The sequence below is a fragment of the Monodelphis domestica genome, chromosome X (assembly GCF_027887165.1).
Source record: "Monodelphis domestica isolate mMonDom1 chromosome X, mMonDom1.pri, whole genome shotgun sequence".
NCBI lineage: Eukaryota > Metazoa > Chordata > Mammalia > Didelphimorphia > Didelphidae > Monodelphis > Monodelphis domestica.
The window spans coordinates 1,927,442-1,953,365 of record NC_077235.1 but is presented as its reverse complement, the minus strand read 5'-3'; the positions used below and the strand labels follow the sequence as shown (position 1 = coordinate 1,953,365).

At 49.1% G+C, this 25,924-nt stretch overlaps 2 protein-coding genes across 2 annotated transcripts; one reads left to right on the top strand and one right to left on the bottom strand.

Annotated features, from left to right (window-relative positions):
• Nucleotides 1–896: 896 nt before the first annotated feature.
• On the bottom strand, nucleotides 897–14,401 carry IGBP1 (immunoglobulin binding protein 1). The gene is made up of 6 exons (XM_007507618.3): nucleotides 14,114–14,401; nucleotides 13,571–13,867; nucleotides 6,291–6,486; nucleotides 5,728–5,807; nucleotides 4,784–4,878; nucleotides 897–3,949 (listed from the first exon to the last, which is right to left on the bottom strand). Exons 1-6 carry the CDS (start codon nucleotides 14,323–14,325, stop codon nucleotides 3,801–3,803), a joined length of 1,029 nt encoding a protein of 342 aa, XP_007507680.1. The 5' UTR covers nucleotides 14,326–14,401; the 3' UTR covers nucleotides 897–3,800.
• On the top strand, nucleotides 14,380–25,227 carry LOC103098002 (transforming growth factor beta activator LRRC32-like). The gene is made up of 2 exons (XM_007507617.3): nucleotides 14,380–14,786; nucleotides 23,070–25,227. Exon 2 carries the CDS (start codon nucleotides 23,073–23,075, stop codon nucleotides 24,945–24,947), a length of 1,875 nt encoding a protein of 624 aa, XP_007507679.3. The 5' UTR covers nucleotides 14,380–14,786; nucleotides 23,070–23,072; the 3' UTR covers nucleotides 24,948–25,227.
• Nucleotides 25,228–25,924: the final 697 nt, after the last annotated feature.

Here is a 25,924-nt window from a genome sequence, read left to right as displayed (position 1 = left end):
CTTTCTTGTATCGAGTCATCTGACACCAAGTTTTGGAGACCTGATGCTATGTAGCTAAGTGTTGGTCTGGGTGGATGTACTACAGTAACTGGGCTCCAACGAGCAGCCCATTCTTCCCCTGGCTGAGCAAAGGAAAGCGCTAGTCAACTGAGTGTCATCGTGACTACTGACATAGGAGAAGAGGCCTGGGCCAAGCTATTTCGTGTCAGTGATCCTGGAGTGTCTGGCTCCATTCCCAAGACCCTTGGGTACAACAGGACTGGCACCAGGATACCAACGGGCATTTCCATCTCTGGAACTCTATGGTACAGAGTCCCTTTCCTTCTCGGGGTCCCACTTTCCCAAAGGTTGGCCATCTTTAAGATGAGGGGGCTTAACTAGATCCAGCCATGACATTCTCAGATCCTAAACCCTTTCCTTTCCCTTCTTTGGCTCACTGTCCCCTCTAGTCACATCTAAGGGTCTGTCCTACAGATACTAATGCTGAAGTGAATTGGAGCTTTTTAGGAGAGCATTTATTTCCATCATGGCAAAAGCTGGGCCCAGGTATTTGAAAAGTCCTGGTGTATAAGGCCCTTCTTCCAACACACACACACACACACACACACAAACACACACACACACACACAAACACACACTCACCCACATGCATGCACACCCACATCCACGCACACATGCATGTACACACACACACACACACACACATGCACATACCCCTAAACCATGGTGCCCACCCCTCCCACCAGAAGCTTAATAACTGCACAGGGCTTGTGTAGAAACGAGGCCATTTTCCACTTTTCTTTTCATAATTTCATGGTTTACCAAGGCCAAGTAGTTCATCACCAACTGGCCTGTCAAGGATTCTATATACTATGTGAAATATGCCAAGCACCAGATAATGGAATCAAACATTTAATTGCTATTTTAACAGATAGGAAATGCCTCAGTATTGATGTGAGAGCCATTCCTGAATCAGCTATCTGTATACAGTCAAGCCCATTGACTTGTTAGAGCAAGGGTTAAAATGAATACAAAAGCAGCAGAATCAAAATGAGAAGACATGGCATGCAATTCAAACAACTCCAATCAGACTTAAACAAAATGAGAAATAAATGGAGCACAGGACATTGATGATCATTATAACATTTCATTCAGTTTAACCAATGTAATCAAATGCCATAATTACGAGTCACAAAGATCCGGAAAACTGCCTTAGTCAACAAACACTTGATCTATTTGCTAAGTGGAGGGATACAGCAGGCGAGAACACTACTCATTTAGAATACAAACAAGTTTGCAAAAACCTTATGGAAGCAGATGGCGGGAGATTCTGGACAATATCTGATAAAATCGTGGGAAGCAGTGGCAGGTAGAAGAAACATTGGCGAGAGACCCAACTAACAGGCATCCATCCTCAGGGCACTGAAGGATGAAATTGGAAAAAGGATAAGGAGACTAAAAATGGAAAATATTAGCAGAAGTCGTGATCAACAAATTTTTGTTTGTTCGTTTGTTTGTCTTTTACCACCAGGGCAGTATAGCTATAACACATGGACTTAAAGAGCACAGACTCAGCTAAGAGGAAGTGGAAAAGGCAATGGAAGAATTTCATGATGAGAAAATCAGCAAGAGGCAACATCATTCATTTGGAGGGTGACATGAGGTTGATTCTCAAGATATCTGAAAGGGAAGGGAGCTGAAGCATGGGAAAAGATCTCAGACTTGAGGACTAAAAAAGGAAAGAAAAGAAAAAGCTCCTAGAGAGTATCTATCAGGAAGTACATTCCCCACCTATGGCAAATTTTCTAAGAATAATCTACACACGCATATTGAGTGCATACTTAATAAAGTTATTAGAAACGAGCAAGCAGATTTTCACAATGACAATTCTACGATACACTGTGTTTTTACTATCACCCAACTGACTGAGAGAATACGAGATTACACTGTGCTTCTGATTATTGAATAAAACAACCATATGATTGGACAGGCCAAAACACCACCTTCTTGGCTCTTTCCCAACTTGGCATATGCTGACCTCTGAAACATAAAACAGAGCCTTGTTGCAAGACCCACTACTTAGGGAAATCTCAAGCAAGGCAATCCACTACTGTCATGGAGAAGATCCAATGCAAGGTCCATATGGAAGGGGATTCTCTAGAGGTGTCATGTCCTCTAAATGCTCCTGTCTCAAGGATGACACCATAGTGACTACTTCGAGACTTGGAACACTGCAGAACAGAACCTTCTAAGTGAAACCCATAAATTCTTTAAAAGACTGAGGCCTAACACTCCATGCCAGAAACGGATACAAGTGGACGAAGGTTGTTTATTGTCCAGAAGACAATACGTAACTGAATGGACGGCGTGTAAGAATTTGTCCATCAGCAGACATTGCAAATAGATGATGAATTAGGCTCCGGATGGACTAGGAGGAAGAGATCAAGCAGAATTGTCTTTGTGCAACTTCCAAGTTCTTTGAATGACCCCAAGTTTTTCCTTGAGACAAAGTAAGTCAAACCTATTTAATACCAATATTCTTCTGAGGATGTGCTGCTGAGAAGTGGAACATGATAAGTCTCCACAGAAGCCACGCTGAGGGTCATCCAATGAGCAGGGTTCAACACATTCCAAAAAAGGAATTACAGAGCAAAACATCATCAAGAAACGGGTGATTCCAAAAGACAGGTCTGTCACAGACGGAGAGCAAGAAAATTGGCTGGCAGCTTCAACAGTATCCTCTTGATGTCCAAAGAAGCCAAGGAAGGAACTTCGAGTGATGATCTTAGGGAAGACACATTGGAAGGAAGAGCCACACTGAGGAGATCACAGATCCTGGAGGAGCAATTAAAATGCCAGAGACAAGGGTCTGAGCCAGCCACCCCTTCTCTACAAGACACGGCAAACACTTCTGTAAAACTGTATCCCTGCAGCCTCCAAAAAGAGGACGATCTCTGCAAGACATCAGCAATGAATGAGCAACCACAGCTCTCAGAGGAGCTAGAAGGGAAGAATCTGTGATCTCGATGGATTTAAGGTGAAGGAAAGAGGTGGGAATCAGAGGCACCAGGAGTCCCAGGATCTTGTGTTCACATCATAGCCTCCACGTGGGACCAAAGCAAGTGCTGGTGAGACCCCTAAGGCACTGTTGTTTTTTTTTTTTTAAACTGCTTCAAGTAGTGCCTGAGGAACAGTCTGTAATGGCTGGCCTTGGGTGTCCACCAGTCGTTGCTGCCAATTCCTGAAAGTGACGCCAAGTGGCTGTAAGATCTTAGCCTGTTTCTGTCCTTCTGCAAATGTCACAGTGCCCAAAGTACTTGCTGGGCAGAAGGGGGCTGTCACCCAGGGCTGGAGAAAAGCACCACTGGCTACGAGTCTAGGGAATTTGCTGAGCCAATTCCTCAGATCTTCCACGGGCAAGTGCCTTCTACCTAGCCCAGCCCAGGAAAGGGCTTGGTTCCATGGAGGCTTAAGTAACACATGGGATTTTATTTTTTAAAAGAGAATCAATACAACCATCGACAATACAGAGCCACTATTTCTCATTGCCTTTCCCTTTCCACTTACTTGGGAATGTCTGGTAAACTGGGACTCTCTGCTCAACAGCTCTGTCAGCTCATCAGCTAGGCTACAAGTGCACACTCAGTCTTTTGACACTTTATTAAATGCACAGCAAGATGAACTGTCTCTGATGTCATTGTACACAGGAGAGGGAGGAGGGCAGGGGAGAGGGAACCTGGACAACTTTCCTTTGGAGGTGGAGGTTCAAGTCCCTCTGGTCCTATTTCTTCAGGCTGAGATTAGCCCATATTCTGCCGGTTGCCATACCCCCGCTGGTGTGTGTCTTTCCAGTCGTCCCAACTGCGCTTTCGGTGCAGCGTGTCTTCCTCATCCTCTTCTGACTTTGTTTCTTGTTCCTCATCTTGCTCGGCGTCCTGGCGGAGGTTCACTAAAAGGGGCAAGGGGAGGAAGAAGGGATAACCATCAAAACAAAGCCGAGAACTCCCCTGGGCCTCCAGGGCCCTTGTTCCTTTCCAAATGTGATGGAGAGTGAGCCCGAGCACACTGTGGAAACTCCACTGAAGGTAAACAATAGCCACAGAGGACATGTGGACAAAAAGTTCACCAGGGCTACTCCTAGGCTGGGTATTCCAGGCAGCAGGTCAAGGTCTGGGAAAATACAAAAATAATAGAAAAGCTAGAGCTAAGAGTACCTGTGATCGAAGGGAAGGGAAAGAAGTGGGAATCAGAGGCACTGCCAGGGGATGGGGTGTGGGGGGGGCACATTCCAATGCAGTCCGTGATCCTTTAGTGATCTCAGTGTATGTAACCAGCCCTCAGACTAGCCAGACCAACTGGTGCCAGGATATGTGAGGCGGAACAAACAGAAACAGAATGCATGGTTCCTGCTGCCAAGTTAGCTCCTTCAGGGCAAGGCCTAGCCTAGGCCTAGCCACTGTGACCGACACAGAGTGAATGCTCAAGAGAAATGAAGCCAACTACTCACCTTCTGGAAGGGAAAGCGCATTCCCCTGGCTGCCCACAGCCTGTCTACGTTGACCCTTCTGCTTACCAAATAAGGGGAGAGGCCCCCTTTCTGAGAAGTTTCGGAGGTCCTAGCATAAACCGTAGTCGCCTCTCTACCACTTTAAAGAACATGGAGCAGGAGCCTGGTGGCTTGGACACAACTTCTATCATCCTGACCATTTCCCAGCGTTCCTTTCCTTTAGCACTCCAGCAGAGTACCTGGGCACGCACTGAGTGCCTGCTGATTGACTTGTACCTGTTGAATTCTTGCGTGTATCCCATTTCTGTCGCTGCTCATACCAATCGTTCACGGTCATGGTCGCCAGGCTAGGATAGCCAGATCCAAATACCCTGTAGGAAGCAAATTGGCATCAGGGAGTTGAATGCAAAGAGCCCCTTTCTGTTCAGTGATGAGCTCACCAAGTAAGTCTCAGTGCTGCACTGTTCACACTTGCTCAGTGACTGCTCCAAAAAACCATACCACCACCAAGATAAGCAAGGTGGACTTTGGTGACTAAGAGCATGGCCAGGCTTCCATTAGAAGATGAAGCATCTCCCAAGGAGGGAACCCCAAAAGAAGGGATGCGGCTAACAACTGCTCAATTAAAGTGTTACTTTTCTGTAGACCCTCCCAAGTCCAGTTGGTGGGTCTGACAGGAACAGAGGAAGCTCCCCAACTGTTCTTCTCGCCTATGACCCTGAGGGAGGGAACACTGTCCCAAGGTCTCAAAATGAAATCTTAAGGAAAAGAGTGACATTTGGAGGTGTAGCTAAAGGAGAAAGGCCATCAATAAAGAGAAGGAAGGGGTTCAAAGCAGCATCACTGAATCCCAGAGTTGGCAGGGACATTAGAAAGCGTCCAGGCCAATCTCAAATTGAACCATGAATCCTAACAAGCAGTTATGTTATCCAGTCTCAGGGTGAAGATGACCATATTAACCTCATTCAATTTTAGCTCCCTTCCCTGCCTTCAGGTAGCACAACTCTGGTCAGAAGTTCTGATTTCTTTTCCTCTTAGAATCTCATCTAAGTCTTAGGTTTAGGAGTTAAATGCCATGGGAACAAAATGGGAAGGGAGCGTTCTCCATAGGGGAGAATGTCACCTTTCTATGATGTTCAGCAGGTCTGTAACATGTGGAAGCCACACCAGTCTGATGGCAGAGGCCCGTAAGAGCTAGTGCCCTTCCAGGTGCTACTTACTTGGCCTGTGTGGTGTCTCGGGTGAGGATAAAAGGTTTGGTTGGAGGCCTGCCCTGCGAAGGTATACGAGAAGTTGATGCCTGAGAAGGACAAGGAATAACAGAGATTAGTTGCCATAGAGGCTCAGAGTATTTCTGGAAGCTCCAAAAGCCCTGTGTTACAATCATGTCACCTGTTCTCAGTCTCCTCCCCTACTGTGTCACAAAACCAGAAACATCTAGAACTGGCTTGGGCACTAAGGAAGGATTGGGAAACAACTGCTTTAAGGACAGCAACTACATCAACACCTCAGATAGAGCAGGCATTCCAAAGCTGGCTGGTGAGCTTAATTCAACTGAATATCTGCTGCCTGGCAGCTGAAGCCCAGATGGTAGATTCTTGGATTTCCCATGAGCTCATTACCACGCGATAGGCAAGCAAGGTCAGGCTTCTCAAGGTCTTGTAGGACCTACCTGGCTCAGTCGTGACAATAGGAGTTCATTTATGAAATCTTAGACTGAAATCGAATGAGGAGTTCTCTTGTAAAAATCCACAGCAGAAGTGCAGCCCCCATGGCGGCCTACCTGCTTTCCCGAGTCTCGGGCTTTCAGGATCATGATTTCTTGGTCAATGCTCTCGATCTCCTCCAAACTGATGTTGATCCACTTCCGTAAGTGAAGCAAATAATACTCCCGGACCTGCTCCTCATCTGCAAGGCCACTTTCCACAGCAGTCTCCAGAGATGCCAACTTGTTCTCCAACTCCTTCTTCTGCTTGTATCTGTCCCACAGAATTCAATGCAACAAACAGCAATAAAGTGTCTGCTCTGGGCCTGGCCCTGTTCTAGAGGCTGGAGGGACAGAGGAAGACAACAACAATAGGAGTCCCTGTCTGCTACTAGATGGGAACTGGACTTTGATATCAGAGGGGTCAATATCAAAGGCTCATTGGTGACTGAAGCAATCCAGCTCACCATTTGCTTTGGAAGAGAAAGCAAACTTCCTAAGAAGGTCTAATTGGGAACTTCGAAAGGGAGGATTTGCTCCCCTCCCCCTAAGATGACTTGCAGTAAACTCATCCACATTTTCCTAAATACAATGATCATGACAAGGTCAAGTATATTTATGTATATATATATATATATATATACATAAATATATGTGTGTGTATATCTATCTATCTATATCTATATACTCAACATGATTTCTCCCTCTCTCAAGAACAAGCAAGCCTAGAAATTTGATCATGTCTTGGTAGGGCTGTCAGGTCTCATAACCCAGTTCCCTTGAGCCTCAAGAAAGGAAGGGATTACGAAAAAGGGGGAAGAACTAGGGGCAGCTAGGTGGCTCAGTGGATAGAGCTAGGCCTGGAGTTTGGAGGACCTGGGTTCAAATCTGACTTCAGACATTTCCTAGCTGTGTGGCCCTGGGCAAGGCACTTAACCCCCATTACCTAGCCCTTGCTGTTCCTCTGCCTTGGAGCCACTTAGTATTGATCAATTCTAAGACAGAAGGTAAGAGTTTAAAAGAAGTGAGAAGAACTGAAGCCAGGAGAAAAGAAGATACTAAAGAAAAAGAAGACAATAAGAGAGATAATCTGATTCCAGAAGTCAACTTCTTTAGATTATTGGATCAATCTGTGGTCGATCGAATCAAATTTTCCTCCAGGCCTTGTGACTTTCATTTCCCCAGAATCTTATAACCAACGGGGACTTCAGAGGCCACCGAGTTTGACTTCCCACCCACACTGGGTTCCTCTCAACATCCCTGCCAGGTGGTCATTTATTTTCTTAAGAAATACTTTCAGGGATAGGGAGCCAATCATTGTTTATCAAGTGCCCACAGGCCAGGTGCTGTGTTATGCTCGGCTGAACAGCTTTGACTGCTAGAAAGTTCTTCTTTATGTCACATATATGTATCTCAGAGAGACATGTCATATGCGTGTCATATAGAGCACTTGAAAGCTTACAAAGCACTTTGCATGCATTATCTCATTTGATCCTTAAGACAACCCTTGGAGGTGGGTGGTATTATTATTCCCAATTTATAACTGAAGAAACGGAGGCAGACAGAAGTGAAATGATTTGCCCAGTGTCGTACAGCTAGTGATTATCCGAGACTGGATTTGAACTCAGGTCTTTCTGGCACCAGGTCCAGCACTCTATCCCCTGTGACACCACTTAGATGCCACCTGAAACCTGCCTTTCCATCAGTTCCACTTCTGGCCTTTTGAAGAGTTCAGGACAAATATCCCAATTGGCCAGCAAGCATGTATGCGCCAAGCACTGTGCTAGATGCTAGAGATACACACATAAAGGTGGGACAGACTCTGACCTTAGGGAGCTGACATTCTGCTGGGGAAGCACATGTGCCCAGAGAAATGAATACACACACGTACTAAGTGTATATTTGGGGAGAGAGAGTGGAGGGACAGTCGGGGAAGACCTCTTCAAGGAGGGGGCACTTGAGCCTGAGGTTGGCAATCAAAATGGCTCATCATCTTTTCCCAGGCTCTTTGAGCCTCTGCTATGCTACCCCCCACCCCCACCAGCCAGATGAGGTGTGCCTAACGAGGTTCCATGAAAGGATATGGAACTACGCAGTTTGTGGGATCTGCCTAGCCATCTCTTTAAGGAAATGGAAGTGTCAGTTCGTTTCTCCCAACATGCTCTGTTAGAGCAGGAAACATGTGCTGCCTGAAATAGACAACCTGCCGGCATGGGCAGAGGGAGGAACCCCAGCCACTGTAATTCACATCTAGGGAAGTGGCATGTTACAACCAACAAATGATTCCCTGCTGATGGCATTTCAAGGGCGGCGACACATCTGGCCAGACCCAAACAATATGGGTGGGCGGGAGAGAGTGCTTCAGACAGGGGATGGCCTATCATAAATGCTTTTTCACTCACTTATCATTCCTGCCACTTGGATCTTCTTAAGCCCGGTGGCTTCTTCCTATGAAAGGTACAGACCCCAGGTGTTCCTGCTCCCTAGTAGGACACCCAGGTGTAGTAGTCGACTCTGCATGTGCCAAAGAGACGGGCCAGCAGGCTTCTGGAACAAGGGGAAATGGTTTCATTTCTAGCAGCTGTATTGCCAGAGGCTGCTCCGGCCAATCCTGTTCCCACTCTATCTCTCGTGCAACCTGAGAGAGAGAGAGAGAGGCAGGGCCTCTGTGGCCAAACCCTCTTCGTTGTCCCCAAGTCGCCACAAGGCCCAAAGAAGCAAGGTTGCTCCCTGACATTCGGTTCACAATGCCACCTCAATAGATTCTGAGAGCTACAGACCAGTGCCCTCCAGCATTCCAAAAGAAGTGTTGGGGAAGGAAGGGCCCCAAACTACCAGCCGCATCCTTATGCTGGCAGGCCTCGGCTCAGGGGCGAGAGCACTAAGCCTGGAGTCAGAAAGACCTGAATTTAAATCCAGCCTCAGACACTTATGAACTGTGGGTTCCTGGGCAAGTCACTTTACCTCTGTCTGCCTGAGTTTCCTCCTTCCAGTAAAATGGGGAAAACAGCAGCACCTCCCTCCCAGGATTGCTGTGAAGGTCGTACGAGATCATATTTGTAAAGTGCTTAGCCCGGCACCTGGCACATAGGAGACACTCTATAAATGCTCATTCCCTTCCCGTTCCCGCTGGGCACTCTTCTCTTACACAGCCAGCAGTCCACACCTATCTCTAGAGAGGCGGTTAGAAACATGTAAGGAATTGGATACAGAGTAGCGACTCCAGTAACAACAGCAGCTTGTAACATCACCACAGGTTACAAACACAGAAGGATGGATACTCTCAAGCCCTTCTGACAATGTTGCCAGTCAGAGCCCCTTCTTCCCCAGGCTCTCTGTGACCTCCTACAATGTAGCCTTTGGCCTCCGGGTGCATGTGTGCATGTTAGAGCAGCACCAGTAGAGTGCCTGTCGCACCCCCCCCCACCCCCTCCCCACCCATCTGCCCTCGCTGACCCCAGTAAATGGCTTGTGTGCCACCTGACCGCCCACTCCAGCCATGGCAGGTGTATGCCAGTGTTTTCCTCCCCACCCCACAGAGATGAGACCCAAGGGCCACATTAGCTCTGGGGAGAAAAGTCGGCTGGCCTGGAGCTCATGACCCTGGAGGCTGGCAATCTCAGTGGGCAGGGGGCTCATAATGCCAGAATCAAAGCACCTCAAGGGAAGATGGCAACGGAGGCCAGAGTCAAGAGGAGGTTGGGTACGAACGGCAGGCATTCTCCAACCCCCAATGATCCGAGGCTGGTGATAACCAAAACACTGGGGATAAAATAACTACCATCTGGCATGAGGAGGCAACCATTAGCATGGTCAACCAAGAAAAAGACCTGCTGGCCTGACTTGGCTTCTATCTGCTCTGCCGAGGCTACTGGTGGGGCAGCACCGTATTGGTCTACAGATTAGATACTCCACCTTTAAAGCTATCATTTTTAGGCTCTGACGGATGCAACAGATTTGGTATGCAAGGGAGTGAGGAGAGATGGTCAGAGAGCAAATAACAGCTTTTTCAAGGCCTTCCAGTCAGCAGGCCCTAGAAAACTACTGTCCAGGGTACTGACTAAACTAGCAGCTTAAACTAGCGATCTTGGGAAACTCAGAACAGAAGAGGTGCCAGGAGACTGGAAAAAGGGGAAGAATGTGGCAGTGTTTACAAACAATAGGCTGGTAAGCCTGCGTCTTCTTCCAAACAACATTCTAGAATGTATTAAGAAAGAGATGGTTTGTGAGCATGTAGAAAGGGAAAGGTGACCCTTAAGAATCTACCAGACTGGGGGGCAGCTGGGTGGATGGAGAGCCAGGCCCAGAGACGGGAGGTCCTGGGTGCCAATGTGGCCTCAGACACTTCTCAGCTGGGTGACTCTGGGCAAGCCACTTCACCCCCATGGCCCAGCCCTTACCGCTCTTCTGCCTGGGAACCAGTACACAGTACTCATTCTAAGACGGAAGGTCAGGGCCAAAAATCAATGAATAATAAAAAAAGAATCCACAGGACTTCAACCAGGCTGAAATAGGTTCATTCCAGGCTAACCATACTTCCTTCTACTGACAGGGTCAGCCAATGGGGAATGCCAGAGACAAAATAACTTGGATTTCAGCAAAGTCCTGGACAAAACAGAGATGTGAGCTGGGAGCACAGTGCAGTTATGTGGGTTCAACCAGTAGAATGACCTGCCCCAAATAGTGATTAATGGATCCAATTCCATTCTGGAGGGTTTCTGGTTGACTCCGTGTCACAGTCACTTATCTTTGGGTTTTGTGGTGTTTAACATTTTAATCAATGATTAGAAGGCACAGGTGAAAACAAAATTTAGAGATGACAAAAAACAAACAAACTGGGCAAGACAAACACCACACTGGATGGCAGATTCACGTTAACCAGCGTTTATTAAACATCTATGTGCTGGGTACTGCACTAAGTGGAAAGAAAGGCAAAACCAATCCCTGCCTTCAAGGAGCTTACAATCTAAGCAGAGAGACAACAAGCAATTGATTATGCATGAGTAAGATAAATCAACAGCTTAACTGAAGGAAAGGGGCACCATTAAGGAGGTGCCAAAAGAGTTTGCCTACAATGAATGGGATTTCAGGGGAGACCTGAGAAAGGAGCACTTTTCAGGCAAATGCAGGGAGTCAGGAAATGGAGTATCTTGTTCCTGTCACCGTGTAGGAGTGGGAGGTAGGGTAGGGAGTCAAAATGTTTAGGAAGGTGTATAGGAAGGGCTATAATGCAAAGGGCTTTAAAAGCTAAACAGGGTTTTATATTGAATTTCGGTGCCCTTGGACCTTAAGGAATAGGGGATATGGTCAGATCTATGCTTTAGGAAGATCCCTGACAGCTGAAGTGAGGCTGGACTGGAGTGGGGAAGAGACTTGAGGCAAGGGCGGGTCAAACCAGTAGGGTATTGCAATAATCCAGGGATGGGGGTGGGGAGTTAAGAAGTGAAGATAAGATAAGATGGGTTTTGAGCCTGAGGGGCTTGGAAAATGCTGGTGTCCTTGACAATAATAAGGAAGCCTGGAAAAGGCTTCTGTCTTGCACATGCTGAGTTAAAGACATCTGCAAGACATCTCTCCCTCCAATAGGCACTCAGAGACCCCAGTCTAAAGGTCAGAGAGAGGTGGTGGTGGTGGGGTGGCTAGCTTGATCTGAGAATCATCTACAGGGCTGATAATTGAATCCATACAGAAAGTCTAGAGGGAGTAGAGAAGAACACTCCAGAAATGTGAGATGAATTGGGGGCCCTGAATAAAGGTAACGTGAAAGGGAAGACCATGAAGCAGAAAGCTTCCTAAGGAATAAGTGAATGGCAGGTTCAACACAGGAGAATAAGGGAGCCATTTCTCTCAAATTGTCTACCACCAGCAAAAGAGACTCTTACTCCTCCAACAAGGGCAAATTTTTGATAAAATTCTAATTATCACCACTTAGGAAAGGAGGGGAGCTGGAATGGGTTCTAGTAAAGTTGCTAAGCTGACCGCTAATGCCATGGTCCAAGCACATGCTTCACTTGACTGAGACGCCAGGCAACACAGCAGCATAGCTATGGCTGCCCAATGTTCTGGGTTATATCAGGTTATCAAGCTATGGACAGAGCACTACACAGGAAACCTTGTCAAGAAGGGTGGAAGATTGCCCATGGCAGAGAAGCCCATTCATTGTAGGTAAGTTCTCCTTTAGGTGCTTAAAGAGCATACCACTAGGCCTGAAGCTGCACATGATCACACATCTCAAGGATGCTTCAGAGGAAATTCCTGCTCAGGAATGCTTTGGAATAGATGAACTTTTTGGCAGAAATCTGGATTTTTTCAACAAAGATTCTGAATATAATATCCTCAAGAGAGGGTTTTCCAAAAGGCCACACTGGGGAGCCAACAATCCCTTTCAGGCCTACATTTACAGCATTTAATACAGATACATTTCCACAACAGACAAACTTCAATCTCCAGGCCTCTTTCTAAAGCCCCACTGGGTTCCATCTCCACTAAGAGGCCCCCAGTCCCAGCTGGCACTCATAATGCACCCTGAATAGTTCTTGTTCCTTCCGGCAGAGAAGAGAAACAACATGAAATCGGTGTGGGTTGCTTCCCATCCTTCAAAGTTTCTTCCTGGGAGGGAGACAGGGAATAGAATCTCAGTCCTGAGGAAACTATGGGACCTTCAGTTTAGAGTAATGCTCTTGACCAAAATCCTAGATCTTAGGAATAGGAAGAGACCTCAGAAGCCATTTAGTCTAACCTATGTCTGAAGAATCTGATCTATAAGATATAAAATCATTTTCCACAAATTCAAAAAACTCACATTCGTTTTTCTCAATGAATTTCATGACATTCTCATGCATCTGTGGGAAACCTCTATTTTTTCCAATGGAGCAATCAAGTCAGAAAGTGATCTGCTCCAGGCTTCTCAAAATGAGAATTCGTTTTGGAACTAAAGGATCTGGAGTCAAATGCCCAGTAGACCTGCTAATGAATACAGTTGAATAAGCTTAGACAAGTCTCTCCTCTCTAATCATCAGTTTTCTTAACTGCAAACTGAGGGGGAGGGAGGTGGACTAGCTGGTTCCTAAGGTCCCTTTCCACTTAAATAGTCTAGAGCTAGGATACAGTGCACACACAGCAGGGTGGGGAACAGAGTCGAGGACTCCAAACAAAGGAGCCAGCATTCTTTTCACTAGACCTTGGTTTCAGAGATGGAGGTGAGGGGTGTCTACTCAACCAAAGGCAGTGCTTTCTGGCAAATCTTGGCGATCTCTCCTCAGTGAGGACTCGCCCCCTTAACAGCAAGCTCCATTTTGGGTCTCCCCCAAACATGCATCCCCCGTGGGAACTCTGTCGAGTCGCAGCCACTGACTCACCTCTCAATTTTGGCTTGTCTGTGAGAGGCCATGGTGACGAGGCTTTGCTGATTTCCTGGGGTCCCGTCTATTACTTTTCTTCCAAGGAGGTTGTCATGGGTTAGGGGAAGCTCGAACTTTGTGACCTTGTAGTTCTGGCACTGCTTTAAGAAGTTCAGGAAGTGGGCCCGGGCACTCTGTACTTGTTCCAGCCTGTGGCTGAAATTGACCTGCTTCAACGTGAGAGCTCCTTGGAGGGCGGGAACCATCAGGTACTTCAGATCAGTGGAAGAGATTTCTTCCAGGTCTTCGTTGGAGCTGTAAGGAAGGTAGAGAGAAAGGTTGAGCCTGGGCTCTGGCCATGCTCGGCCACTGACCCCGGGAACCACATGCACGGGCGGAACGGTGCCCGGGGGAAGTCCCGGAGGGAGTTGTCAATGACATGCGGCTGCCGGCACTCCCGGAGTCCTTGTCCGGGACGTGGGGCGCTCGGTCCCTCTTCCGCCCGGCCCCCACTGCCCCCCACCTGGCCGTTGGCGGCCCCGCCCCCTCTCCTTTTCGCACCTGAACAGGTCAAGCTGCGCCATCATGCGAGAAGCTTTATCCAGGCTCTCCAAACCCTGCTTCACCTTCTCTTGGATGAACCTGGAGTTTGTCGACTCGCTGGTGTCTTCGACCTCACCTAGGAGCCGGCGACCGGTCTCCAGCAGCTGTGGCAGTCGCGGCCCGGCCACCTCCTCTTCTTCTTCGGTCGCCGCCGCCACCGCCTCCGCCATCTTGGGGAAGGACGGAACCAGCGGTCATCTACTTCCGGAGTCAAAGGGCAGTCACTTCCCGGCCTCACCGGAAGAGCCGCCATGTTGGTTTTTTTCCCCTTCACAGGCCTCGTAGGGGGGCGGAGGGCCCGGGGGGGCCCCCCCCAGTCACCTCCCCTCTTCCCCGTCACCGCCGTCGTCGCCGCCGCCGCCACCACGGCCGAGTCTGCGTCCCGCCTTGCCCCGCCCCGCGGCCACAGGCCCAACCCATCCCGGGCACAGGCACAGCCCACCGCGGAGTGACTGGCAGACTACTGGGCGGGCGCGAGCGCGGCCAGCCGGACGAGCGCGCCTCGGGCGCGCGAGAGGCTTTTGCCGCCACCACCGCCGCCGCCTCTACCGCCGCCGCCGCCGCCGCCGCCGCCGCTGCCGCTGGAGAGGGGCGCGAGCCAGTTACGCACAGCGCCACCCGGCGGCCTGAGGTGGGGGTTAGGCAAAGGCGTTCGGGGGCGGGGCCAGAACGCGCGGGGGCGGAGCCAGAACGCGCGGGGGCGGGAGGCACGTCTCCACCCCTCCCAGGTCTGAGTTGTTTCTCCCTCCTACGCTAGCCCGTGACTGTGCTATGACAGTTGGGGGGGGGGGGGGAACAGCTGATATTTGCGTGGCCTGCACTCAAAGCCATCCCAGCCTGGGCGGGCCGGATTTCTCGGAAAACTCCCGAGAACCCCCGCCCTGAGCTACGAGCTGTTTGGCCAGGTGAAGGGTTGCAAATGGCCCAGAAAGTGTCAAAGGCCAGATCCCGACCCACGCACTCCTGACGGCCTCGCCTAGCCTCCAAGATGTCACAGATACAAGCATCTTATTCATGTCACTGCCCCCCCCCCCCCCCCATGAACTGGTGACACCATCCCTGCCTTCCAGGAGCTGCTATCCCAGCCTCTTGGTTTCTCCTTCCTTTGCCAGACTCCTTCATTCCAATGGATCCGAATTCCTTTCCAAACCCATCTCAGCTCTGCTTCGGGTAATCCTGCCCCTGGAATCCTTGAGTCCATTCCCTCGTGACTTGGGGAGGACCTTACTCCAATAGGCCTGCCTCATGTATCCCCAGCCTCCAGGCCCCCAGCTCCTTCCCATGCCCAGGAGGCCCCATGCCTGACAGGCTCTTGGCCTGTGTCTTCCCCTCCCCCCAGCTCCTTCACTGCCCTTCTTTGGGAAAGGTTCGCCATGGGTGCTCCCACTCCTTACTCTCTGGTCTGTCCTCTGGTCTCTTTCCCTTTCTTGAGGTCTCCTGTTGGAAGTCCAAAACCTCCTTTTTCAAAGAACCAGCTCCCAGTCTTACTGATGAGTTCAGTAGTTGCTGACTTTCCCTTGGACTAATTTCTCCTTGAGTTTTAGGCCTTCCAATTGGGTCTTTGTCTGAGGGCTTTTAGCTTGTTCCTTTCTAGTTGGTTAGCTCCTCATCCTCTTTGTTGTTCCTGTGGGCACTCTGGGGTACTGCTTTGGCCGCATCAGGTGTTGTCTCCTCCTTGTCATTCTCTTCAATGCAGTGAGTCAGTGATTTGTTCTTTAACCCACACGTTTGGGAGAATCAGATAATTTATTTTCCAATTCACCTCTCCATGTAACAGATCCTCTAGTTTTTGATGCTTTTGAGTGAAAGCCCAGCTTTCCTGGTCCACCTGTGCTTTTGGCCTCCTCAGCCTCTTCTTGACCCTTTAATATCATGTGTTCTGCTCTCTCTCCTTGGCCCTTTTCAGTGTGGACACTCTCCCTTAGCACTCTTCTGCATTCTGCCAGCTTCTCCTACCATCTTTGCGTGACTCACAAATAGGAGTCTTTGGCCCTGTCCTTTCCATCTGCACCTGTCTAAAGGGCTTACTAGCACTTTAAATGGAGCAGCTCACAGATGGCATCACTTTCCTGCCTTGAATGCTGCCTGCCTGAAAACATGTGGACTCCACCACCACCTCCCCTCAGTAGACTATAAGGACAGGAACTGCCTCATTTTTTATTTTGTATTCCCTACACAACACATAGCAGGTACTTAATAAGTGCCTTTTGTAAAAAGCCAAAGCAAAGAAACGAACTGCTTTCCCCTCTGACTGCCCAGTGTTACTGGTGGCCTCTTGGTTCCCACGTTCATAACCCATAAGTCTTGGCTCTCCCCATCTGCCATATCCAATCTGTTACCAAGCCTGGCCAACTCTATCTCCACTGCTACTATCCTGGTTGCAGACCCTTCTGAAGAGCAACCAGAGCCTGTTTGGTCCTCCTTCCTTCATTCCAATTAGCTCCTGAACCCATCTTTGTCCCCCTGCGGCCTGCTATCCAGAGTAGATCTGGCCTGGCCACTTTGCTCTAAAAACAATAACAACAGCAGAAAACCTCCCAATGGCTGTGGTTCCTCCTTACCTGGTGAGTAAAGATCATTCTCGCGAATGCTACTACTTTTCCCTCTGTTGGTTACTTTCAATGGATACTGTCAAATTCTTTGGGTAGGGGGTGCTTTGTCTGTTGCCTTCTCCATTAGCTGGGTAAGGCCTGTCTTTGGCCTTCATTTACTTAAAAACAATATTCTGAGCTTGGCACAGTGCCTGGTACCTAGCAGGTGGTTAATAACTGCTTATCCCCTGCCTGACTGTCTGGCACACAAGACCTTCCAAGATCTTTTCCAGGCCCATCTCTGTCACTGCCTTTTGTTCATACTCCGCCCTGACCCAACTGAATCCCTCTTTACCTCTGGGCACAATTACACATATGTGGAAACAGGATAGATACAAAGTGATCATTTGTAGGAGGGGAGGCACTGGCAGAAGCTTAAAGGCCCTAGTCTTGAAGGAAGCCAGGGATGACAAGATTTGTACCTGAGGAAAGAGTGCATTCCAGACCTGGCGGGAGGGAGGAGTTTGTACAAAGGCAAGGAGGTGGGACATAGACTGATATTCAGACCCTCCAGTTCTCCTGGAGCTAACAGATGACCATCAGGACAGAACTGGACATTAAACTCTTCAAAGCTTCAGGTATTTAGGATCCTCCGGTCTGCTGAGCTCAATAGGTGCTTCAGACTTTTTCAGTTTCATTTCTTGCCCCCTGCAGCCCACCCTCCAAAACATTTCCCTACGTCTGCAGTTCTCTCTCTGACGGTGGGGCCTTGAATCATTGTGTTGATCAGGTAGCAAAGTAGTTTACCCTGGATCCTTGTTACAATTTTGCCATTACTGTATACACTGTTCTCCGGTTTGGCTCATTTCACTTTGTAACAGTTCATCCAAGCGTTCCCAGGCTTTTCTGAAACCACAAATATCCTCCACCTCTGCCACAACTTGTTCAGCCATTCCCCAAGTGATGGGGATTTCCTCAATTCCCAATTCTTTGCCACTACCAAAAAAGAGCTGCGATAGATAGTTTTGTACACAGGATCCCTTTGCCTTTTTCTTTGATCTCTTTGGGACATAGACCTGGCAGCGGTACTGCTGGGTCCAAGGGTATGCAGGTTTACAGCCCTTTGGAGATAGTTCCAAATTGCTCTAGAATGGCTGGGCCAGTTCACAGCTCCAGCATTGATGTCCCTATTTTTCCATGTCTCTTCCAACATTTGTCCTTTTTCTTTTCTGTCACATTAGCCAACCTGAGAGGTATAAGGTAGCACTTCAGAATTGTTGTCATTTGCCTTCCTCTAACCAATAGTGATTTAGAGCATTTTTTCCCATGGCTGTAGATAGCTTTGGTTTCTTCTTTGGAAGTAGCCTCTTCATACCCTTTGACCATTTGTTAATTGGGGAATGGCTCTTATGTTTAGAAATGTCCCTCTACGAGAATTGTTATCATTTTATATCATCAAAACGGTCACATTATTATCAGAGAAACTTGCTGTAACAATTCTCCCAATTCCCAGTTTCCTCCTTTCCTTCTAATTTTGGATGTGCTCATTTTGTTTGTGTAAAACCTTTTGAATGTCGTACAGTCAAAATTACCGATTTCACTCCCCCTACTGTGTCCGAGTTCTAGTTTGGCCATAAACTCTTCCTTATCTGACCGGTAGAATGGTCTGTGCTCCCCTCGTTTTTAGGAGGGCCTTTTAAATTGGCCTGGACCAGTCAGTTGGGCTTGATGGAATAAGGAAGATGATGAAGGTAACCATGCCCAATGCTCCTCATCTCATGGTACTGAAGCCATCTGTGCCTGAGGGTCCCAGTGTCTCCCATGGCAGTGGTTTCCAAGGCCCCAGTTCTTCAAGTACAGGCTATTGTCTCTGGGAAATGGCAGGGGCCCTGGAGAGGGGAAGAAAGAGGGTAGGAGAGAAGAAGGGATCAGGGTCAGAGTCAAGTTAAGAACTCCCAGTGAGCCTTTATCTGCCATGTGAGGTATGACCACTGGGTGGCATGTGGAACCCAGCAATTGCCCCCATTTGACTGTACTGGGCACTTTTCTGCAGTTCTCTGTGGCAACTGTGGTCAGTTGGGCTAGACTGGGTGAGGAAAGCTTCAGGGAAAGGGACTGGCCTAACGGGGGAGGTAGGAAACGTTTGCCTTTAGATCGCGTGACAGATGCAGGAGATACCAAGACAATCTCCTGCTCTCCAAAAGCTTCAGTGCTAATGGGAGAGACAACATCCATGGGGGCTGGTGGCCAGGGCAGATTTGGGAGAGTGCTAGATTGGCACCCCTCGTCTCGGAACAATGGCCATGGTTTTAAGGGTGGGGTGGGGGGCAGCCAGAAAGGGGTAAGGCAGCTACCCAGGACATGGTGGAAGATCTGGGAGTGAAGCCAGGTGTGGGCATTTATGAAGTAGCACCATCAGGACCCAAGATGGCCATGAAGGAGATGGCTAGGGAATGGGGAGAGGTTTAATGTCTCTGAGGCAGCCCCAGCCAAAGCTTTTGGGGCTCACAGCGCAGCAAAGATGAGCAAGCAAGGAAGGTTTTGAAGGTCCTAAGTTTTCAGGGGAGGAGGAACAAGTGCCTACTATGTGCCAGGCATTTGGTCAAGCACTTTATAAATAAGCAACTCTGGGAGGTAGGTGTGATTATGATGATCCCCATTTTACAGAGAAGGAAACAGCCAGCCAGAGGTGAAGTGACTTACCCAGGGTCACTCCACTAATGTGTCTAATGCTGGATTTGAACTTAGGTCTTCCTGACTCTAGGCCCACTGTGCCAGATAGCTACCTCCTCAGTTGGTCCTAGGGATAAACAAAACAAATAAAAATTAGTCTCTGCCTCCAAGGAATGTCTAAATTGAGGGAAATAACATCTACCCAGAGAAATAAGTGCCCATGCAGTGTTCACAGAGTAGTTCTGTGGTTAGAGAGCCAGAACTGGAGATCAGAGGTCCTGAGTTCAAATCCAGATCCAGATACTGCCAAGCTATATAAGCCTGGGCAAGTCATTTCACCCTAATTGCCTAGCCCTTAGTGCTATCCTGCCTTGAAACCGATACATAATATCGATTCTAAAGCAGAAGGTAAGGGTTTATTTTCTTTTTTAAGAGTGCTGGGTTTAGAATCAGAGGATCTGGGCCTAAATCTTACCCACTTCTACCTCTGTGTGTTACTTTGGGCAAGTCTGTTCATTTCCCTGGATTGCCTCAATTTCCTTAGCTACAAAATGAAGGGGTTGGACTAAGTGCACTGCCCTGTATACTCACCTCGAGCCTATAAGAGAAATACTCTAGGAATTATTACCCCCATTGGACAGATGAGGAAACGAAGGCTCGGTGACTTGCCCGTGGTCAGGCCAATAATATAGATGAGATTCAAGCTTAGGTCTTTGTTGCACCACACTGCTGCTAGATGAAGCCAATTATCAAGTGGAGGCTAGAGAAGAAACTCTTGTTGGGCCTCTAGATGGACAGAGCCTGAGACAAGGCTCAACTAGCCAAGGAAAAACAGAAGCAGCTCTCTCTTTATCTCCTCCAACCCAACCTTGAGCACAAGGGGATGGAGGACGAGCTACCTCCAAGAGAATGCTTTCTCTTGCTTCTCTCAAGGTCCCGACTGGACGCTACTCCTTTTCTATTCACTTCTGTCCACCCCAGTTCCCACTTGAGTGGAGGGGGAGGATAATTTTAGGAGGAAAGGAAAGTGCTAGAGAGCCTCCCTGAATTTCCCTTTCATCATGTCATTCCCTGGCTGAAGAGTCTAAGGAGAGTTCCTACTGACTACAGGATAAAGGCCAAACTCTTCATCATGCTTTCTGGGGTCTTCACAGATTATCTGGCCAGAGTCTCATGGTACAGGAGCTCATGAGGTGACAGGATCAGAAGTCTAGAGCTGGAAGGACTCTTATAGGTGGGGGAACACCATCCTGGGCTTCTCTTCCAGTTGATACAGCAGGCAGGGGAGGGGTTCCTGATCTGAGACGCTTGGCCTCCTGGATGACTTGTCATCCAGCCCCCTCTGACAGTAACAGATACCCAGTCATGGCCGCCCAATGCGCAAACCCCAAAATGAGCCTCCCAGAGGCCTCATATTCCCCCTCCTCCCCATGTCTCTTCCTTATCCTCCACCCAGAGGTTTTGGTGGTTTCTGACTTTCACTGACCTATATCAATACTTCCTGCCTTGGCATGGGCCTATTAAAATTCCCACAACCTCAAGATAGTTGGCTGCTTAGGGAAGGGACAAGAAAAGCTGAAGGAGGCCAGTGGCATGGCTCCCCAGGAGACCACTGAGCCAAGGCCCAGTTCCTTGAGCCTCAGCCTGCTCCTGGTTCTGCTGCACATGAGCCCTGAGGTCACCAGTGAACACTTAGCTTCTCTGCCACCTGGCTGCCTGAAGGTAAGGCTGTGTCTTCCATACTGTGGCCCTTGCCCTCCTGGGTCAGCCAGGAATGGAAAAATGGAAAACCTGGAGGGATGGGGTCAGGGTTCCTCAGAGCACACACAGTGCATCTTTTGGCCCTTTTCTCTGGGGTGGGAGCTGAAACTCTGGAGATGGGCCTTATTTGCTCTGGGGAGTGGGGGCGGGGTCTTGCCTTAGAGGAAGAGTTAATAATCACATCATCAACGTAGTACCTTCAGGTGTCCAAACAGCTTGCCCAACCATTACCTCATTTGACTCTCCCAACTACTTGAACTAGAGGGATAATTGGTACCATTTTACAGATGAGGCAATGAGGCCCAGGGAGTATAAGTGATTCACCTGGGATCACAGTGTCAGAGGTAGAATTTGAACTTGGGTCTTCCTGACTCTGGGGTCTAGGCAAAATCTCTAGAAGTAATTACATCTGCTCTCCCCTTCCTTCTTTGATGCTCTCAGGCCCACTTCTGCCTGGCCTCAGCAGAGGTTGGCATCCCAAAGCTGGCTTTCCCTCCTCCATTCAGGAATTCACTCACTAAGACATTCTGAAATGCCATGATCATTAGAGAGAAGAGCTTACAGTGGGAGAGGGCTTTAGGGTTTCCAAAATACGGAAAGTGTTTCATTCAGCCCACTGTGCCCTGAAATCTTCCTGCTCTCAGGGAGTCCGTGATCTTGTTGGTGAGCCCAAGCATACACACAGAAAACAACCAGATAAAACAGTGTCATACAGTCAGTGCCAAATGGCGTGGAACTGGACCGAGTAGATCACTGCAGGCTAGAGGCATCTAAAAGGACTTGAGTCAGAAAAGTTAAGGGGCTCCGAGCTAAGCTTTGAAGGATGTATGCAACTTGGACACAAGGAAAGATGGCCAAGGTTGGGCATCCTAGGAGGGGAAATAGCTGGGAAAGACCTTGGGGTGTTCAAGGAGATTACCTTGGTGAGAGGAGAGCCCAAATGCCAAGGACAGGGAGGGAGAGAGAACTCCTAGAATCACCCTCTGGAGAGCTTTGAATGTCAGGCTAAGAATTTGACCTGTGAGGTTTTCAGTATCATCCTGGAGTAGATTAAAAAAAAAAAGCCGTGCTAACAAAGCTCAAACTTGGGCAGCTCCCCAGGATTGCTGTTGTATTTCTGCTCTCTGGAGACCAGTCAGAGGAGACAGTCACTTTCCCACTAGCTTGAGTTAGGGGCATGATTGCAGTTGACATTGAGGAGTAGTGGTGGTGGGGGTACTACAACCTACATCAATGAAGGTGTAGATCCTTAGAGGATTGGGCAAAGCAGAGGCCAGTGCCAAGGTGGCACCTGAGCTATTCTGTTTCCACTGCGCTTCTCCCTCTGGCCATCTGTGGCAGCTGCCTACTGCCCCCTTTGCCCATGCAAGGCCATGTGTAGTTACCGACCAAAGGGAGTCAGTGTGATTAGCATAGCAGGAAAACAGAGCTCATCAGCTCACCTCAAGCTTCTGAAAGGCCATCGATCCTAGAGATTATGGATAAGGGGGAGCCACAAAGAGGGAGGTTCTTGGGCAGTAGGGCCTGTACAGAAAATGACTTGAGCGGTTGTTCAACTGGAATTCCCAGTCCCCTTGATAAGGTGCCAAAATAAACTATAGCCCCTTTCCCTCTGAATCCCCAGGCCCTCTCTCGGTGGCCTTCCCTGACTTTCAGGATGGCCTTGCCAGGCCTGAACAACAGCAGTCGCAATAGCAACAACAACAGTGGTAGTAATCATAATGGGAGCTCATGTTTTGGGAGCACTAGTGAGGTAGAGAGTCTAAGTATCATTTTATAGGTGAAGAAACTGAGGCTCACTTGCCTTGCCTAGGGTGACGCAGGTTGGAGTGACTAAGCCTCTGCCAGGGAGCAGGGTCAGCACTGAAGCAGCTTCTGGTCATTGTCTCTCCCCATTACCCTCAGCCCAATCCCTGTCTCTCAGCTCCTTGAAACTCCTTCTCTTTCAGGGCATGCTGAGGGCATCCTGCCAAGGCTTGGGCCTTCACACATTCCCTGAAATGCTGCCTTTGACCATAGAGCAGCTAGACCTCTCTCATAACCATTTGCGAGTCCTACAGGACAACACTACGGAAGAACGGCCAAATCTTCGGTACCTGGATCTTGGGGGGAACCAGCTAGATAGACTCTCCCCAGGGGCCCTGCTGCCCCTGCGCTGGCTCCAGGCTCTCATTCTGGCAGGCAACACCCTGAACCAGGATTATGAGTCCAACAGCCAGGCACTGTGGCCTTTAGACCACCTACACTTTTTGGACCTCTCGGCCAACTGCCTAGATGGTGACATGGCTGCTGTCTATGTGGCCAATCTCAGCTCCTTGTGGAGCCTGGATCTCTCCAACAACCACATCAGACTCCTAGCACGTGGCACCTTCCTGGGCAACCCCAACCTGTTGGACATTAACCTCAGTGGCAACTATATCCTGCAGATAGAAGCAGGGGCTTTCCAGGGCTTGTTACAGCTGCGGGAGCTCTCCCTGGCTAGAAACTCCTTGCACTGCATCTCTGATTTCAGCCTCCGGCCCCTGTGGAGACTCAACTTAAGCTTTAATGCCCTGCAGTTCTTTGCCACTGAGGAAGGAAACTGGGGGTACCAGCTACAGGTGCTGGACCTGAGCCATAATCAGCTAAGGGCCGTGCCCATGCTTTCAGCTCTGCACCATCTCCGCCATCTCAACCTCTCGGACAACCATCTGGCTTCCCTGGAGTCCCATCCTCCACCCTTACCTCAGGACACTGCCCTTTGGTACCAAGAGGTGATAAGGCCAAATCTGACCCAGAGTGGCCAGAATCCAGCAGTCAGCTTACCTGGGCTCACTGACCTTGACCTCAGTAGGAACCAACTGGGCATGTTTCCAGTGGACTTCCTTAGCCACCTCTCTGCCCTCCAGAGACTCAGCATGGCCTGGAACTGTCTCCAGAATCTATCAGCTCTGCAACCCATGTCTGTGCTGCCGCTCCTGCCCCTGAGGACTCTGGATCTCCAAGGGAATCACATTCAGACTTTTCCAAGCTGGGTCTTTGAAATGCTGCCCAGTCTCAAAGTCTTGAACTTGGGTGACAATGAGCTACAGTTATGCTGGAGGACAGAGGCTGGCCAAGACGGGCCCTTCCGAGGGACCCCTCAGCCATTTGGCTCTGCCTTCCAGCTGAAGCACCTGAGCCTCAGTAGAAACGGGCTGAGGAAGTTGTGCTCCTCTGCATTTTCTCCTACAACCTTGTTCTCTCTAGATCTCTCTGGTAACACAGGGCTGGCTCTGGTCCCCAGTGACCTTCAGGGCCTTCAGCATTCTTTGCGTGAGCTCTCCTTCCGAGGGAATGGCATGGAAAGCACCCACTTGGGGCTTCCCTGCCTTCAGGAACTGCGAGTCTTGGACCTATCAGGCAATACACTGGATAGCCTGCCTTGGACCCTCAACTGCTCCCCATTTCTGCAGCGTTTAGACCTGCGCAAAAACCATCTCCAGGCCTTGGACACAGAGGCACTGGGTAGCTTGAGTGGCCACCTCACATCCATGTTCATCGCAGGTAACCCCTTTCACTGCTGTACCCTGGGCTGGTTGGTTGCTTTGGCCAGTGCCAATGTTAGCATACCAGACTTAGGAGAAGCCCAGTGTGTATACCCAAGCAGTGATGGGGGCTCCTGGGGCCCCCTAGCCAGGGACCACCGTCAGTTCTGTACATGGTGGCAAGGAACTCAGGCTGCGTGGGTGCTACTGGCTGTCGTTAGCCTGTTCCTCATCTGCTGTGTGGTGACCTCCCTGCTGCAAAATAGTCCAAGGCTGCCCTGGGCCCTGCGGCTTAGGAAGAGTCACCAAGGCTGGAACTAGAGGACAGCCACAAGACCAGGGGTGGGAAGAACATGGGCTGGCCTAGTCTGGAGAGGGAGAGGCCAGTGGGAGATGGCCAAGCGAAGGAAGAGCTCTAGCAGCTCTGAAGGCCTTGAAGGCCTCAAATGTCTGTCTTCTTTTGGAGTCTGTGTATTTCCAGTGATCCTCTAATATTGTATGTTTGCTTCTGGGAGCGATCAGAGATCCCCTGGAGGACAACATGAGTTCAAATGAAATCTGAAGGTCAGAAAGCCCTTTGGCCTCTAAACCAGTTCAGAAACTCTGGTCATTTCTTTTTGCAGTGGCATTTAGTTGAGGGGAGCTTGAAGTTCTGGGCTCACACACACACATATCAATTTTAGTACAAGAGGGAAGCAGAGTTCTCTTTGGCTCATTCCTCCATCCTGGGAGCATCAAACTAGAGCTCATGTTAGGTCCCTGCAGAAAAACCACAAAGCATAAGATGATGGGTCCTCAGTTCCCATGCAAGCTATAGCAGACTAGCAATACACTGGACCCAAGACAACCTTGATTTCACCTTCCAGAAAAATGCAAAACATAAAGGACTCCCAATTGAGCTCATAAAACATGACAACTCCTTCCTCCCTCCTCCTCTCCATCTCTGAAGAGTGTCCCCTTCACTAGAGACCCATAGAGTCTCACATAACATAGAGCCACTCTAAGGTTGGAACTTCCTGAAAAGGGGAAAGTAGGTTCCCCCCGCCCTTACCTTCCTCTCCCCATTTTGGAAAGCAGAAGACAATGGGGGTGGCTTGAAAATTGATCCTTCATCTTCCAGTGAGCCCTAAGGACAATAGCAATCCTGAACCTTAAGGTTGAGGTTCCCTCTGACAAAGGGGATTTTTTGACTTGGTATTAATAGTCAATTCTTTTCCCAAAGGACCTGCACAGTCCACATAGCTCACTCACAGTAAGAGGGGACATGGGCAAGGTGGGAGTTTGTTTCTTTCTCCACA